The 14,947-nt window shown below is 36.9% G+C and overlaps 1 protein-coding gene across 1 annotated transcript; it reads left to right on the plus strand.

The window, feature by feature from the left end:
* Positions 1-952: 952 nt before the first annotated feature.
* On the plus strand, positions 953-6,483 carry LOC133523461 (uncharacterized). Its single transcript, XM_061859057.1, has 5 exons — positions 953-1,066; positions 3,276-3,469; positions 4,762-4,942; positions 5,255-5,448; positions 6,298-6,483. The coding sequence occupies exons 1-4, from the start codon at positions 1,042-1,044 to the stop codon at positions 5,446-5,448; spliced, it is 594 nt and encodes a 197-aa protein (XP_061715041.1). The 5' UTR covers positions 953-1,041; the 3' UTR covers positions 6,298-6,483.
* Positions 6,484-14,947: the final 8,464 nt, after the last annotated feature.

Consider the following 14,947-nt stretch of genomic DNA (forward strand, 5'->3'; position numbering starts at 1 on the left):
TAGTTAAATCAAAAAAGTTAAATTTACTCGGGCGATGTCGCGGGCACAATCTCATTACATTACATTACCTAGTCTATTTATGACCTACCAAACAAAAACGCGTTTAGTTAGTTTTGTCCTTTTTAGCTACACTAAAATGTATGTTTATTATTAAGTATTTGCTTAGCCAAAACCTATTTAGTCTCTACGTATCCTTAAATATTACATATCGCGATTAGTTTTGTTTCTTTGAACTAATCCGGTATACGTACGGATATTAACGTAATTAATTAATGGGTAACTTGTCCACATCCAGGAATCACTTATCGGTCAATACCTATTTAAGTCTGAAATAAGTAAAATTCGGAAATTTTTAGTAACTTTTTATTCACCACACGCAAACAATTACGATGTATTAAGTTACCTACTTCACGTTATGGGAGCTGGTAAAACTTGAACAAAGTGATTATCACTTAGGTAAAATATCAAACAATGGAGCAAGCAGGTGTTGTGGGTGGCATTTGAATGAGGCAGCATTTGGGCTAGTATTTACCAATAAGTTTTTAGAATATTAACCCAATCACACTAGGTAGGCAGACTGGCAAAGTTGCCGTGCGGGCGCTCTCTCATGACCCGTGGCGAAAAAGCGGGACATCGGCGAGGAAGATTATGATGATGGTGATGGCCCAATCACACAAGGTACGCCGCATACAAACAAAGTCGTTGCCTGGCAACCTCATACTTTGCTTCCGGTGACCGATCTGGTGATTGGCCCACTGTGGTTGTGACAATATGGTGGTACCTAACGGCGCAAGAAACCTACAAGCACCAGCAAGAAAGTATATGCATAGTACAAGTTCGGCTCGAGGCAACTAGACACCATAAGTACTTACCTATTATATCTAGTATCCAAAATGTCCAATAGGTGAGGATGATTATGTATGATGATCGTATGCTAATTGCCTTCTCCATCTTCTTCAAAGCTCTTACAACGAGTGGCCCCTCGCGATTCGGTCTTGTCATCCACATCATTGCTTCGTCTGAGCTGAAGCAGTACGGATCATGTCTGCGCATCTCACCGTTTTGGGTATAGTATTTTTGACTACGTAAAAACTTCTGTAAATATAGTTTATTTGTGTGTGACAACAAGGTTATCTCTTTGTTTTTTAAGATGCTAGGTAGCTACTTACTTACTAACCTAACCTAAGCACGCCTTATTTAAATACACGCCTTGCTGAATCACACATATAATGTGATGTATTCATTTAAACCGAACTACTAACGCAGTATCATGATTGTAGTTTCTGGTTGTGTAGCCGTATGTGAACAATTACCAGATTTAGGTTGCAATAGCCGGAATAAATTAAATAACACCATATAATAACCGTTATGAACTACCTAAATCCGATCATTGACAAAATCTAAATTAGCATTGACAAAAGTAAATTATCCCAGAACTTATTTGTTTGTGCTTTCTTATAATCTCAGAATAGTTAGCAATTCCTAGCTAGACGAATCATGTTGTTCCTTCCTAATGTATGGCACTGTCCCTTTCGGCTATTTAGGTTTGTCAAAAATATAGTAAGTAATTATCTTATCCGTGGTTATGCTCACAAAAGGACGTCTAGTTGTGCCAACCCTAATAATTACTCGGAGTAATTGAAGGCATAACAACATAACTATACTAGACATGATTTTACAAGAAACGAAAAAAACTAAATGTCTTCTTATACATACATATATCAGTTAGTAGAGATAAATATTGTATAGGTGATATTAGTAAGTGTCCAATAGTTCAGATATATACGATTACACATTTCAAAGACCAGTATTTTTGGAAAAAAATTGAAAAATAGGTTCGACACTTATGTTTTTGTTAAATTTTGTTAGTTATATATTTTCCGTTTGTAAGAAAATAAAACAATTTTCTACAGAAATTATCTTCTTATTCTATGAGAGAAGTACAGGCTTATTTTACATCCGCTGCTGTTGTCAGCGCTATGTACCTCCAGAGACGATACGTTGGATACAAAATGGATTTGTAGAATTGATGGCTCAATGGTTTGACCAAAAACTGCATCAATTTCCTCAAGTCGCGTACTTTGTGAGGATTTAGGGAAAGTGAAGACTCATAAGCACGTTTTAAATTCAAGTAATTATATTTAAAATTTAGTTTTTTTTCCGTGAACCCATACAGTTATGTTCTTTTTGTAAAAAATAATGTAGATATGTAGTTTTTGTAAAATGGGTATATTTTTTGGGACTGATTTTGGACAATGGGGTCATTTTTGGACACTACCTTTAACTCTACTTGTAGATTTTGATAATAGACAAATGCTATTATACCAATATCTCAAATATGCCAAAAATGTTAGTTATGTTGTTTTTGTAAACATACCTTCAATTTTGAGCGCAGAGCGCCAGAAAGGTCGAGTGTCACCCCACTGCTTTAACTCAAAATTGTTTTATCATCTCTCGCCAAAGGAGCAAAGCTCATCCCCTCTTCTTAGGTACATGACACACCAAGATTAAGCAGGCATCCCGCTCGTTTCTTCCGAACCTCCAGAATGTAGAGTGGGGTTGCTTCGTACACAATTTGTTTCTTCCCGTGATTTATTATTTTCTCAGCTATTTTAACTGTTCCAGGCAACTTTTAGGCATACCTTACACACTTGGTTTTTATATTCATGATTTAAAATTTTCTCTAGTTCCATGGGGTGCAGGCGTAAAGTATAAAAATAACATAAAATTTTAATGTACGTAGGCACCCCAATCAATCCAAACACTAATAAAATAAATTAAAAAAAACTTTAAGGTAATCCTAAAACTATTGTTTAAATAACAATCTTAATCATGTATTTACAAAGTATACTAAAGCAACTTTTCTGATTCGAATAAAATTTATTGCAGTAAGATTACTTTCGAGTAGCCAAAACACATATTTACTCTTTCTGCCAAAGTCTGCTATCACACTACCATAATTTTTTGAGGGTAACCTTTGCATATGAGCAGCACCGGCAGTCTCGTATACAAATATGGAGATATGACCACTGGACGAGGCCTCCCGGTATAGTGTACGAATCCTACCCATCTTCCCCTTATGCCATGACATTAACATGATGTCACAAGTTACGACTAAACATGACCCTTTCATAATATACCCTATTGCTGTTTATCGATCGAATGAATGCTTTATCCTATACTAAACAAGAATAATACTTGGCTGTGCCGATTAAAGCCACCCCATTAGCTACAGCTGTGTTCTTGATGAAAGTATATATTTTTGTTTCTTTCAGTAATAGCCATAGGTGTGGCTGTAGCCGCGCCCAAGGTTCACAAGAACCACTGGAGTTGCCACGAGTCTCTGCGCGGGGCGCGCTTTGAGGAGCAGCATGCCGTGGGAACCTGGATACTGCTGCGCATGAAGACTGAGGCGACCAACGCCGTCGACAACACGCACTGCGTGGACTTCTCGCGCGTCAATGAGGAGGTTAGTCGCTAGCCGCGCACAAAGCTTACAAGAACCGCCGGAGCTGCTAGTTTCTACGCGGGCCGGGCTTAGAGACAACACGCCGTGGGCACTGGATACTGCTGCGCATGAAGACCGAAGCGACCAACGCCGTCGACAACACGCACTGCATGGACTTCTCACATGTCAACGAGGAGGTTAGTGTCTAGCCCCGGTCAGGGCCCACAAGACACGCTGGAGCTGCCAAGAATTCTTGCGCCGGGCGCGCTTTGACACGCCGTGGGCATCTGGATACTGCTGCGCATAAAGACCGAAGTAACCAGCGCCGCCGACAACACGCACTACGTGAACTTCTCGCCAGGGTTGTCAGACTTGGTTAAATATTATAATTGATTAAGTTGATCTTACACTGTCTAGTATATCGTTTGTCGGGTGGTCTACACATAGCCATCATTTTGATCGCGTGAAAAGAACTTACACTATGTCTAATATGCCCATGTGTTAACCAGATCACCCAGACTAATAACTGTGATCGTGTGTAACGTTATGTCCGTTACTAGCAAGTATGTAAGTATTTTAGGAACCTATAGTCTCATATGAACGCGGTCGATTTACCGGCGCAGGAACACATGTATTACGAACAATCTTGGCTACTTTTCATTGGTCTTACGGCAGTTTTATACGTTTGCCAAATTAAGTACTTCCTCTTTAGCACTAGGGAACTGGCAATGTTAGAAATTCGTTTACCTGGAACATTTTCAACGTATAATTTTTACCCTAGACTTAGTGAGAAAATATGCTACTGTCGTATGGAACTCCTAGAAATGAAATCAAAATATTTTTAATGAATGATAATAATGATAATGCTAAATAATAAAAGACACAGCTAGCTTGGATTTTATAAAATATATCAATAAATTTAAATTACTTTAAAAAAATAGTTATTTGTTTTACAAGAGGCAAGTTTATCGTTTAACGCCTCGTGCTAATATAATCTTGATACCGGAGCAGCTCTTCGAGCGAAATTAACCAAAATTGAACCACGAGCGAAGCGAACGAGCTGGTGTGGTGAAAATATTCTTACCACGTCAGATTGAATCTTTAAAAAGCAGTTCAGTACATATTTAAGCAGATGAAATTCACAAAAAATCGTACTTATCGATCGAGATCGCTTTTTAGCGATAAGACCGCCTGTTGTTTATCTCTTCTTTATATGTTGTATTATTTGTACTGTTTCTGTATTGAGGTTTGCAATAAAGTATATTTGTATTGTATTGTACTTAGGTATACCTAATCTTTAATTAAATATCCAGGAACGCAATGACCTCAAAGAGCTGATCGGCCAATATGTGGAGAACCTGGAATGGAAGAACATAACCCTCAAGATGCTGATACCGTGCGCGCAGTCCAACGCCACCCGCCGGGCCACGTACTTCCTGGAGCGGTTGGAAGACCATGGCTCATACCGAACTCTTCAGATGCCGGCCAGTAATGGTATTCATTATTAGACTTTATGGAACATCACCCTGAAGATGCAGGACCGTGCACGCAGTCCAACGTCAACCCCTGGGCGACTTTCTTCTTGAAGCCGTTGAAAGGCCACTAATGTTATTTTAGGATTCCGTAGTTTTATAAAAAAACACCTCTGGGCTAGAAATGGAATGACAATCGCTTTGTAAAAACCAATTTAGCAGTTTGACGGGCTCGTGCTGATAGTCCACCCATTTTCATGGCCGAGTGGCATGGTATATCAGAATTATAAGATATCCTTCTCAAAATCACTAATTGGTTGTTTGCACTACGCAGCCAAGTTCGACCTGGCGGAGTTCCACCGCTACCCGATGCGGCTGAAGCTACTGGAGGGCCGCTACCTGCACATGCTGGATTGCGTGGACCACGTGGCATTCCTCATGGGCCGCACGCACAGCGTGGATGACCGCCTGCGCGCGCTGCTCGACGCCTTCTGGCCTGATGATGCCTCCCCCGTCAACCAACTCTAGGTACTATTGAATATACACTGCACATGTCTGCTAGACTTCGTGCCCTTCCATAAGGACCGCGTGGTCGACAGCCTGCGCAGGCTGCGCGTCTACCGCCTAGAGCTGGTGGCTAGAAGCGTCGGGCATAAACTGCAATTGCTTGATATGAATATATGTACTTTTATGGAAAAAAACAATCTTTCAACTTTCCATTTTTTTGAGGTAAGGGTTACATAAAGTGGTATAGGTATACCATTTTACTCATACGGTTGGTCATATTTTTTACGGTTGACTATGTTGTTAAAGGGTTTGCTGTATGTGACTGATATTTATGAAACTCAGTAATTAAAAATATACTTAAGGGTCACAAGTACTCGCCGTCAAAAGGGCGCTACCACACCTCTTTAAATGAATCTTGGCATGAACATTCAAGTAACATATATCTATATGGCTGGTACTATATGTAAAGCTTCTACTCGCTCTAGTTCTTTTTTGTATTACGATTTCTAGCAGCAGGAACTAGTACCTATCAGACATAGAGGATGTTGTTAAGCAATAACGTGTCAATGTGAACCCACGTTCATTTTGCATAAGAAGTCAACCAAAAAAATTGACGTTTAAAGTTGACATCTTATTGCAAAACGAATTAGATTGACGCATTTTTGCTAAACAGCAACCATAAATATGTTTCTTGAATGCCGTTTTTCCGAAGTTCTTCATGTCGTTTTAAAATGATAGCAAACTTCAATTGTATGGCGGCCCCTAGAGTCTTGCAACTCTTAAACTTGAAAACCACTACGCTATTACCTTATCAACCGTGTGGTTAAGTTTTAGAGTAGTACTATACATAGAATGATTTTCGGGTTTCAGGGGTCCTATGGTTGTCGATGTCTGCGTCAAAGAAACAGGCGTCAAGGGATTCTCCCGAAGCCGGAAGATATCACATCTCTCATAGGTTTATTTTGTGATCAGATATATGACGGGTGCTTTATATTTAAAAAATATGTGTATGTATGTAACTCGAAATAAATAATTCTTCATTAATCTTTTTAGAAATAGAGTTTTAATAACCAAAAATAGACTTAATGTCTTGCCCTTTAAATAAATGGTTAGACCTTTCATTTAAAAGGCGTCGATAATGCTTTTGGAGCTTGGATCCCTAATCCGAGCACAACCGGACATGTTCGGGTATTTACGATAGCTCACGATAGAGACGCCTTGTCTGTAATTTTCTGTACAAAACAGTCTGCCGATTTTTGCGGGGGAGGGGCACGTCAAATGTATAACTATTTGTACGTAACGTACAAATAGCCATGTCAGATAAACGTCAGTCCATACAATACATATGACCATTGGCCGAGGTTTTCGACAGAGGGGTAAGCTCTTAATGGCCACTCCAGTTGTTAAATCCTCCAAGGTAGGTACATTCAATACAGCTAGGTACGCAAGTAAAATACTAGTTTCGAACATCTCTGAAATAAAACAATTCGATTTGACCTCTATTCTAATATCAGTCAAGATGACGTTTCTTATTTATTTATTTATTATATTTTAGAAACATACAGTCGTTTACAAACAGTACTTATACAATATTGCTTTAGTTTAGACCTAGAGTTTCATTTTTTACATAAAATAACAGTCTGTTTTTTTTTTCTTTAAGATTACAATTTTAAATGTTACCCATAACTAAACATTTGAGAGCGTAAAGAAAAGACAACATGCATAATTACATTTATTACCTAAAGAAAAGCACGTTTTAAAGTATTAATGAAACAAGTAAATATATCTATGTTAGAGAGCTTGTCATTTTCGTTAAATAGTTTGCAGGCACGTCTTATGAATATATTTTGTGCATAACACGTTCTACTGTTGGGAATCGAGAATAACCTTTTTTTCTGACAGTGGCGCTGACGTCTACGAGGAACTCTGAGCTGTATTTGGTGTAGTAGCGAGGGGACATCTGATATATTGCGCATAATTTTATAGAGTAAGACGGAATCTGCGATATCTCGACGGTTAGGTACTAAGTGTTTGAAGTTTATGGTGTATCAGTGATTCGCTATAGCTAACATGTGTGTGACCAGTTGTAAAATCGAGAGTTTTAAGGAACTTTCTTTGTATCCGTTCCACCCGTTCAATATGGATGTTATGATAAGGTTTCCAAACTGGACTAGCGAACTCGAGATGGCTGCGAACAAAGCTGTTAAAAAGGATTTTTAAAGGAGTTTACCAACTCTTCGTAATGAAATTTCAATTGCATACAAATCTCGCAAATTGCTTAATAAGAAACTCCTTAGGCAGAATTGTTGCAAAAGTGTTCAGCTGTCAGCTATAAATAATAGTTCCAAATTGATTGTCTATGATTAGATTTTTTTTTTTGGTATTCTAGGTATTGTAGCGCCACCTATTTATGGTTTTTTGTCGGACACTTTTTGGTAAGTATATGGAGATTTTGTTCCATACTGTTTAGTTTGTATCGAACGATACGGAAATCGCCCCCCGGCTCTAGTTTGTCTCTGAATTAAAAAAACTACGGATGCGTGAAAAAAAGTTTTCATTTGCCGCCATTTCACGTACAATTTACATTTTAATTCGGTTTAAGTGTAAAATTAATTTGTTTTGTTATTTTTAAACTAACTACCTATAGAAAAAGTTTCGTGTAAAATGAGCGATAAAGATATTTCGGAGACGCCACTTCATATCCGCGAGTTCCGCCAAAAGAGCAACGATGTCCCAATCCATTATGTTCGGTGTAAGTAATATGAAGTTAGTGAATATATCATAGAAAGTTTATAATATGTGTAGGCATTATGTATAGATCGTGTTATTTACGAAGACGCGTGCCTTGACTAGTTATGGAAGATAGGGGCAAGGAACAAAATCTCCATATACCAAAAAGTGTCCGACAAAAAGCCATAAATAGGTGGCGCTACAATACCTAGAATACTTGAGAAAAAAATCTAATCATAGACAGCGCACTTCACTCCGTCAAATAACGCCTGGGTTCTTAGCTACTCTAGCGCTACTCTGGAGAGATTTGGAGCTATTATTTATATCTGACAGCTGGACACTTTTGCAACAGGAAACTGGGAGAACTAAGGAGATTTTGTTCCTTGCCTCTACCTTCCATATGACTAGTTGACTTTGAATCGTATTGTCATATTATCAAAGGTTATATACCTATGACAAATCTTCGCGTCATCGTGGATGACACGAACAGTCACATAAACTACTATAATAACACTTACCTACTTTCGACATAGTACACAAAACATTTCAAAGGAATACAAATATCATTATAATTTAAGTACTATGTGCTGGTTTGAATTTTATGTTCTGATAAAATTGTTCGTCGCTAAATGCAAGGTTAAATTGCGGAAATGCCTATAGGTATATCATGCGGTGGACATGGAATATATCATTAACAATAAATTAAGTAGGTAGCGGGAGACTAATTGAAAGTTACTCGCTGCGCTACTAGTTCATAAAACAATTCAATGCTAACATTAAATAATCTAAGCGGCAGAATGACGTCAAACGACAATAGGTATAATTACCCACTGCATTTGTTATCGTGAAAGGGTGCGGCAAATATAATAAGGACAAGCTTAGGTAAGTAATAATTCTAATGAGTTTTTTGTCAAAAGTTTCCTTTTTGATAAAAGCTTTTAGTGGTAATGCTGACTGTACTTTTCTTTCCACTGGCAACTAATACTCATCAAGACAATTGTAACGAACCCAAACACAATTAGGTTGAGTTGTTTTCTCACAGAGTTTATATGGCCACCTCCTGTATCCATCATCAGCTTGATAGTACCATAATATTGCATTGTCAATATTGTCATTCAATTTACATATGTATGCAAATTTGCAACTTCATCAGAAACCGGGAAGTGGGTCCAATTTAACTTCACAGCGGTCAAAATTTTTTCTTGAAACGACAGAATTCAAAGACACAAATTACAGAGTACAAATTTTATTGGACGCAGTCAATAGCTGTCTGAATAGAACGAAGTTACCTACTCTTGTTTCACTTCAATCTTAAACGGTGCGTATATGGCAGATTGGTATAATATACCAAGTGCCCCGACAAAGCTCCACCCAGTTTTTCTTTATTTCTGTTACAGTTAGAATTTTCTGCTGTAGTCAGTTTTAATTTAAAACTCATTTACTGTATTCTCACTTTAGATGACGCTTCTCAATTCACCGCTGCTGCTAGGCGTTATGGGCAATATTCGGTAACAGTACATCGGCACAAACAAAAATGTGCAAATATAGACTAATAACGATTTCTCTAAATGTAGAGCATTTAACGATCTAAATAGATGCTTAATTGCCGCATAGTTCCGGTTAACAAAATTAATACAAATATCAAATAATCAGACCGACCGAACCATTACTTTCCACCCCAGTGCTACAAAATACAACCCCAACAAATAACACTAAAGCACCACTCAAATTAAGTGTGGCTCGATCAACAGTCATTTTCGGTTACAATTAACCACACATTTGAGTGAAAAGTCAACCACCCACTCCAATTGATTTATTGTATTCCACGGATCCGCCATTTTGTGGCGTGGTTCGTATTGTGTCACCCGCACCAAAAGCTTCTGGAAACGACAAGTAAGTATAGCCTGTCTAAGATCAAGTACGCCATAGTAAGACTATTCATATAAATTGAGCAAATAAGTAATTAGTTAGGAAGGTGAACTGTTTCAGGATTCTTACGGATTATAGAATTGGTTAAAAGTACAGAGTGCTATAAGTATCTACTTAAAAATTAAAAATATAAAATTCCAATTTAATCTCCAGCCCACACGCTCAGCAATTAAAAACTAATGACATCTGTCATTAATTTTTAATTGCTGTACGTATGGCTGGCGATTGGATTGAAAACCCAAGAGTGCAATCACATTGGATTGTTCTCCTAAGGCGATCGCCGAATCAAATGTTGAGCTTGGCAAGCACCCGACATCTTTTCACACCTTTTGACCCAGTGGTACAAACGTGATTGCACCATTCATAGTTTTTCAGATAGTTTCAATCTAACATACGCCAGTCTGGCAAGCCATAAAATTCGTTGAATAGACACATAACTGAAAGTTTTTATGGGAGATCAATCCATCCGCTGACCTTTTCTACTAACATACATAATAATTTATTTTTAAAACCGTATCTACCTATGTAAAACATAAAAAATTGAAATCTCAACTAACTAACACAGAAATTCATCCTAATATAATTTTTGGAATGATAGAAACATATGTATTTAATTTAATAAGTTAAATATTTCCGGTACCAGATTAATATAAAGGCATTTATTAAAACTATACTACTATACTAGTTTACAGTGGAGGTAAATTAATTAAAAACTAATTTAAGTACTTAACACAAGAAATCTTAATATACTAAAATGTCTAAAAAAGAAGTCTCTTCCAGAAGCAAAGCGTGTTGCCTTGTCGGGTGGCGTGTGCCGCGGAGGGTGCAACACCGCTGTTCATTTCTCTAATCGCAGTAACGTTTTGAAGGGCACTCGTGAGGGCTGGGAAAGTGTTGCACTTTGTAAAAAGTTAAAACGCTCTCGACTAAAGTGCCGACTCTTATTAATCGACGGGGTTCTTTGTTTAATACTCCAATTAATATTGAATTCGAATCAGATTCGTATGAATGCTACAATAGTTGTAATGTTGTAATGCTGTTAATATTATACATATGTATAATATTTCCTTTCCTAGCAAATACAAGACATGACCTAGACGAAAATATTAAATGTAATATTAGTATGATAGGTATTAGCCAACATGCTCGTTACGAGCTTATCCGACTTAGTGATTCTGTTTCTTTTCATTAAATACCCACAAATCTGTTAGCATGCTAGCCGGTCTGGTAATTTAACGTCCAAGAGGCGGGATTATTAAATTATTATTTTATTATGCATATTATTAATTTGGTGATAATGTTTAAAAATCTCCCCAAATCTATTATAATTACAGCCGTATATGCGGAGAAGAAACATAATTTCGTAAAAGTAAAACATATGCTGTCATTGCTTTGGCAAATAGTTGTACCTTATAGTTGAATAAAACTAGGTGGCTACTGTAATTACTTTGTAAGTAGTTACATCGGAGTTATTAGGCACCGAATCAACACGGCATTCCCACATCGAGTGGCATTATTTAAAGTTCAATAACAACTGCTAAACAACCCGATATGATCTCGCCACTGATGAAATATGAAAGCAAGCGTAATTTTCGGCTGTTTCCCCGCGCCGGTCGAAAACTTTTTCAATTACACGAGGAATCTACGTAATTACACCACGACTTATAAAAGTAATAATTGTAATTACTTAAAAGTAGGCAGGGTCACTTCGAATTCCAAGCGCCCAAATGAGAAATTAATGCCAGTTTTACTTTTCCAAATTTTTCTTCGTGGACAATAAGTTCTTATAACCGTGGTCGTTTTAGGTTAGGGTAGTTATCATAAATTCTTATATATACAGTATGACTTCAAAGACTTAAATGGAAATACAAAGTACATTTGTACACATCAAATTTTTAGGAAAATCATACCATGTGTCGTATACCTAGTACCAAGACGAAGAATAAGCTTCCAAATTTAATTATTTGTTTAGGTGAGTATAGTAATATCCCACAATTATTAACTTCTGTAGTTTACCAAAACAAAAAGGATTAGATACCTATTAAGTACCTAACCCTACGTCCTTATAAAGATATTTCACAAAATTTATGCATTTCTGAAGATCGATTAATTTATTAGGGATAATTTTTTATACTTCCAACATGGACCCGACGATAGATACCGATTTATCTACAAAAATAACATATTTTATATTCTTCCGATAAATACTAGTTTTAATAAGTACCCACAACTATGTATGCAAGTATTTCTTTAATTTTCATTAACTAACTCTATTGTGTTGTATTCCTTTCCTGTCGGTGAGTAAGGTTGCCAGAGTTCAACGAGGGTGCGTAGGCTACGGAGACTGCTTGCTTACGAGCCGTATGCTTGTTTTCCACAGACGTAGTATTAAAAATTAGATGCATCTATAGGCAAAAAAAGTCATATACATAAGTGTAAAGGGCGGCTTGGAAAGAGATTAAGCAGTAAGTATACTCGTACTTAATATGTTGGAATGTTGCAGTTTAATAAATCAATGTAGTGGGCAGCTGTCACAGCGAGCCGAGCGCCGCGGTCTCGCAGTGCACCGCCACCGTGCGTTAGCTGCCTCACCTGTAATTACTGCGATATAATAACACCGCCATATTTCGGTGTAATGAGCGAGGGTGACTTTCTGACTTGTGGGAAACTCGCCTATTGCCAATTAAATTAGACAACTGTTTAATTACATAACCACCGTTTATCAGAGGGCTTTGTACCGGCGGCCACGCGTGAGCCGCTCCAGATAGCATCGCTTCAAGCTAAATTTGTATTTACTGCTACGACTTAAGAGTAGACAAAATGTTGTGACCGTGTACAAGTATAACTCGATTCGTATACTACAAAACAGATACCTGTCACCGGCACTGCTTTAATTAGGGCAATTAATTCAAATAATTTTGACGCTTTTTTTAAGAGAATAATGGAGGGAATGATTTAACTTATACTTAAATTATTTTTTCTTAAGGATTTTACTAATTTTCTATAATTAGGGAAGAATTTTAAATAGGTTAAAAAATAAAGAAGGTACATACCTAATTAATATACACCGTGTTTTTTTTTATTTCCGTCTATTTCGAGGGTGCATCCCTGAGCTTAAATTAAGTAACTTTCTCAAAGACACCGGCATTCTAATTAACTCCATTTCGGAGATAATCAAATAATTATTTTTATCCTATAAGGCCCTTACGAGCGTGTACACTTGCCTTAGGTCCTGTTTACATATTGATTAGTGTGTAGTGTGAGTTCTTACATCTACTACTAAACGTAAATACCATCTTTGACGATCGATGTTCGAAATTACATTGATATGTCACACTTTTCAATTGTTTGGTTGAGTTAAATGTAATACGCATATTACAACAACGCTATATGCAACATTGAATTAGTTTTTATAAAAAATAAAAATAGTATATGTATTGTTAACCAAGGGACGAAAGGCACTCATTTCTTTGACTTTCAATTAACAATTTAGGTAAAAGTATCATTATTTACGGCATGGAGTGTTTAATATCAGAATGGAAATTGTACAACAAATTCAATTAATACCAAACTTTAAATGCTCATCGAAAAAACAAAATAAAAAAACGGTTTGGAAAGTAAAATCCTCTAGAGCAGAAACGTAACACTTTTTGCATACTTCATAGAACAACAATGGCCCATTTTCAGAGCATGAGAAAAAACAACAAAAAACTGTCTAGTCAGTCTATGAAATCTAGAGCCTCTCTAAACCGTATAGAGAAGTTTTGTCTATATGTTACACTATACTTATATATCTAACTATTAACCTCTCTAAACCGTATAGAGAAGTTCTGTCTATATGTTACACTATATACTTATATATCTAACTATTAACCTCTCTAAACCGTATACAGAAGTTTTGTCTATATGTTACACTATACTTATATATGTAACTATTTACCTCTCTAAACCGTATAGAGAAGTTCTGTCTATATGTTACACTATATACTTATATATCTAACTATTAACCTCTCTAAACCGTATACAGAAGTTTTGTCTATATGTTACACTATACTTATATATGTAACTATTTACCTCTCTAAACCGTATAGAGAAGTTTTGTCTATATGTTATACTATACTTATATATCTACCTATTAAAAATTAAAACGTTCCATTCTTCATCTTTGCCTTTGTAAGTATTTATACTCTTAAACTCCTACCGGCATCAGCCGCTTTGTAGCTGTTTCAGTAACCGGCAATGTAATTTGGTTTGATTTACATAGCTAATCGCGGGTCACACGGGGGCTATCGTGACTTAGCCCACTAAGGTTAACACTATGACTGATTAGCCATAAACTAACCGATTAACAGGCCCTGTTGAGATTATTAAGTACATGTGTTTTCGTACCGGCGTTGTCGGTCGGCACAATTGGTTATGAGGCACTTAACTTTGATACTGTTCATAAATTATTTATTTAAAGGTGGGTTTTTTATATTACCTACTTCTATGCCGCCTTTTTTAGGGTTCCGTAGTCAACTAGGAACCCTTATAGTTTCGCCATGTCCGTCTGTCTGTCTGTCTGTCTGTCTGTCCGAGGCTTTGCTCCGTGGTCGTTAGTGCTAGAAAGCTGAAATTTGGCATGGATATATAAATCAATAAAGCCGACAAAGTCGTATAATAAAATCTAAAAATTTAAATTTTTTAGGGTACCTCCCCTACACGTAAAGTGGGGGTGAATATTTTTTTTTTTGTGTGGGATATCGTTGGAAAGGTCTTTCAAAATTAATAGGGGTCTTCAACAAACATTTCTTGATAAAGTGAATATATTCGGAGATAATTGCTCTGAAAGAAAAAAAATATGTGTCCCCCCCCCCCCTCT

The sequence above is a fragment of the Cydia pomonella genome, chromosome 1 (genome assembly GCF_033807575.1).
Source record: "Cydia pomonella isolate Wapato2018A chromosome 1, ilCydPomo1, whole genome shotgun sequence".
Classification (NCBI taxonomy): Eukaryota; Metazoa; Arthropoda; class Insecta; order Lepidoptera; family Tortricidae; genus Cydia; species Cydia pomonella.